The sequence below is a fragment of the Asparagus officinalis genome, unplaced genomic scaffold (genome assembly GCF_001876935.1).
Source record: "Asparagus officinalis unplaced genomic scaffold, Aspof.V1 AsparagusV1_Un314, whole genome shotgun sequence".
In the NCBI taxonomy this organism is placed as follows: domain Eukaryota; kingdom Viridiplantae; phylum Streptophyta; class Magnoliopsida; order Asparagales; family Asparagaceae; genus Asparagus; species Asparagus officinalis.
Window position 1 is genome coordinate 215657 of NW_017972579.1, and position 4043 is coordinate 219699.

Consider the following 4043-nt stretch of genomic DNA (forward strand, 5'->3'; position numbering starts at 1 on the left):
CGCCTCGGCTTCCTAAGCCTCCTGACCACCCTCAAGTACTGCTACGAGATGGGCATACAATACGTATCCTTCTACGGCTTCAGTATCGACAACTTCAAACGCCGGCCCACCGAAGTCCAAATCCTCATGGGCCTCATCCGCGACAAAGCCGAGGCGATGAGCCACAATAGTGGCATCGTCGACGAGCTCGGCGTCCGTGTCGAGTTCCTAGGTATTAGAAGGTCTTCTGACATGTTACCACTTGTTTCCGTGTCTTTTTTTTATTATTGTTTTTCCTTACCTTTTATTGCTGACATGTTACCACTTGTTTCCGTGTCTTTTTTTTATTATTGTTTTTCCTTACCTTTTATTGCTGACATGTTACCACTTGTTTCCGTGTCTTTTTTTTATTATTGTTTTTCCTTACCTTTTATTGCTGACATGTTACCACTTGTTTCCGTGTCTTTTATTATTGTCTTTTTTTACTATTCTGTCATAATCGATTTGATTGTTCGTTTAATATTAAAAATTTTGTTTTTAGTATTCGATTCATAAATGAATAAAATTTAACCATAGATATATTTAATTTGTTTGTTTAATAAACTATTAGATAAAATTTTGTTTACTAATAACTTGTATTAATTAAGCATGTGATGTTATGTTCTTGGCCCACCTAAATTTTTTAATTTGGTTGCCTACTAATTTTGAGAGGCTTAACAAGCCCAAATCCATTGTTTTGACCAAATTTTCACATTACAGATTTAGGTATCATAGATATGAAGGAATGAATTTCAATTATAAATTTAAATGTTATCTAAAATATCAAATTCTTAGAACAATGAAAATACTGCTTTAATCAAATAAAAGCATCTACCTACTTAAGTTAATATTCATAAAACATAAATTATTAATCAAATAAATATACGTAAATATTTGATAAGCATTCGTGAATATTCAGCAAATATCGGTATTCGAATTCGAATTCGAAGAAAATCAGAGAATGATATTCGAATTCATATTCGAATCCAAAAACGTTAAACGAATGCAACTACAAATGTCTCAGTATCCGATACATATTCGGGTAATTCAATTCCAGCCCTACTCGATCATTCGTAAAACTTCTTGTTCTTGGATTTGTTTTTGCCTCTACTACTTTTTCATATGATCAGGTTCATTTCAATCTCACTTGCATGCTGATATGAATGAGGTACGCGAGCAGTAGATTGTTGTCTTTAATTTCCGGACAAGATCGATGAGCTTTACTAACCTCTACCCTTGTTAAGCTTGAAAGGGAACATTATAGTTTTCCTTTTATTGATATTCCATAACCCGTATATACAATGTGAGGTGTATTCATGTTGTTCATAACCAATTAACGAACTCTTTTCTCTTTCTTTTATTTCAACACTAGGGAAGTTGGACACGCTGGATGAGCCAACAAGGGAAGCGATACAGGGAGTCATGGATGCAACGGCGAAGAATACAAAGATGGTGCTGTTGATTTGTTTGGCGTATACTTCGACAGATGAGATCGTTCACGGAGTTAAGGGGGCGGTGACTGAGAAAATTGATGGCGATGCATCGATATCGGTGGAGGATTTGGAGAAGAACATGTATTACGCAGGGTGTCCGGATCCGGATATTTTGGTGAGGACTTCAGGAGAGACTCGGCTGAGCAATTTCCTTTTATGGCAGACGACGCATTGTTTGTTGTATTGCCCGCGGTGTCTTTGGCCGGAGATATCGTTGAGGCATTTGGTTTGGGGTGTTGTGCAGTATCAGAGGAATTACCAGTACTTGGAGAAGATTAAGAAGAAAATGTGAAAGCTAGCTCAACTGTGTACCGTGGCATATGTGGAATTTAACAACTAGTCCATGATGTAGTAGTGTAACAGAGAACAAAAGTATATATGTGAGGGAAAAAAAAAACTCTTTTATGAAATTAATGCAAGTTCTTATAAGATAAGATTCGGCACCAGGGAGACTCGAAGCATGATTCTGATCAGGAACGGATTCAGAAATTTATTTCATGGGAGTACGTATGCAATTTTACTAATAAATTAATAAATTGTATACTATGGCCATGTTTGGATTGGGGACTTATTTTATCTTAGGATTAATTTAATTCGTTATATATAGTCCATAGTGAGTTTCTTTTTTCAAGTTGCCAATTTGGGTTTCTAAATCCATTGATAAAATCAGAAGAAATTTCCTTTGGAATGGTAGCCACAGCCTCTCAAGACCAAAATGCCTAGTTAACTGGGGAACAGTATGCAAATCCAAAGTGGAAGGAGGACTTGGGGTAATTGATATCCCCACCTTTAACTCTGCCCTCCTCTCCAAATGGATTTGGAAAATTTCTGACAGATCATCCTTAATTAGTGAAGTTTTCTTCTCCATATATTCCAAACATGGAGCTAACCCTTTTGCCAATCAGCCGAAGATATCACACTCAAGACTTTTCCAGGATCTGCTTGCATCTCATCACATTTTCTTTAGCTTGGTCAGATGGAAAGTGGGGAATGGTGCCTCGATTAGATTCTGGCATGACAAATGGGCATCTGCTAACTCTCTTAGCAGTCTATTCCCCTATGCTCACAATCTTGCCTTCTCGAGCAACTGCAGCCTTGACAAGCAAGGAAGATGGGCCAATGGATCATGGGTCTGGCACCCAATTATCCGTAGGGGATCCTCCCCCAGAGAGAGAGCAGATGTTTCCGATCTTCAAGCATTCCTTGAGCACCATTTTCCTGGTGGCTCATCAGAGCAGGATGCTATTTGGTGGCCTCTTCATTCTTCGGGAGTCTATACAGTTAAATCCTTTTATTCGTTCATTTCTTCAGGGGGGCTAAAATCCCAGTTCTCAAATTTGATCTGGAAATCCAGCATCCCTCTCAAGGTAAAAATTCTCCTCTGGATCATTTCGAAAAGGAAACTCAACACCAAAGACAACTTGAGCAAAAAAGGTTGGAACGGAGACATTAGATGTCCTTTTTGTCTCAAGGAGACAGAGTCTCATGATCATATTTTTATCCACTGTTCCTTCGCCCGTAAAGTTTGGAAACTCCTTCTTCCTCTTTTCCCAGCTAACCGTTGGCCCTCAAACATGGAGGAACTGCTGCTGCTCTACAAAGTTCCCAACACTTGCTCGAATGTTAAAACTTTTTGGAAGATCCTGTTGCCATGTTTCTGTTGGTGGATATGGTTCACTAGAAACTCTCTAATTTTTAAAGATGATATTCCCAACTCGTTATCTGTCGCAACTAATATTGCGAGATACTCAATTTTCTGGACAGGTGATGGTGATGATAGGACGGCTAGGAGGCTGCGAAGGGCAGCCCTCAATCTCGGTCTCCAGGAAATGGCGAAGAAGCCTCCTTCAGGGGTCGCGGGAGATAATCCTTCTAGCAGTTAGAAGCCTAGTTCCCAGCGGCATAAGGAAGAGTTTTTGTCACTTAGGTTCTCTCGTTTTTCATCTTTTTCTTTTTTTTGTGGTAGCAATGTCTCTCACTATCCAGAAATATACAGGTCCGAAATAATGAGACAAAAGAAAAATGTAAGTTGTCTGGAAAAATGAGTGAGTTATGGCGATGTTAACATTGATACAATTTTTTTGTTGGTTTCGCTCCTTTTGTGTTCTCTTTAGATGTAGGGAAAAGGGGGGACGATGTGTGGTAGGGTGAGAGAAACAATTTGGTCCGCTCCCTGCCATTCAACTATCTTACCTCGACTTCATCCTTCCATAACTTAGCACAAGAAGAGTAGATATTATGTATGATTCTTCCTAATCTTTCGCCTAATATATCTAAAATGAACAGGGTACCTCACCCTGTTTCTCAGTTTCAAAAAAAAAAAAAAAAGATAAATCACAACCACACACTAAAAAAAACTACAGCTATGAAAGAAGTAGCTGGCCTTTTGCTACTTTTTGCTAGAGGAGAGGCTTTGAATTCCTTTATATTATAGGAGAAATAGGGAGAAATGTTAAGTACGTAGAACCCTACTTCAAAGAACATCTCAGTTGTTGAATTTCACAACGCACCTGCATGACGTTTATGGTAGCA

General features: G+C 38.6%; 1 protein-coding gene across 3 annotated transcripts in view; it reads right to left on the minus strand.

The window, feature by feature from the left end:
* LOC109827601 (ABC transporter G family member 45-like) overlaps positions 1–4037 on the minus strand; it is an 82739-nt gene extending 78702 nt beyond the window's left edge. For all 3 annotated transcript variants that reach the window (XM_020394615.1, XM_020394614.1, XM_020394610.1), the window contains exon 1: positions 4022–4037. In XM_020394615.1, coding sequence (XP_020250204.1) covers positions 4022–4027 — 6 coding nt within the window. In that variant the 5' untranslated portion in view covers positions 4028–4037. The remainder of the gene's footprint in view (positions 1–4021) is intronic.
* Between the last annotated feature and the right edge of the window lie 6 nt (positions 4038–4043).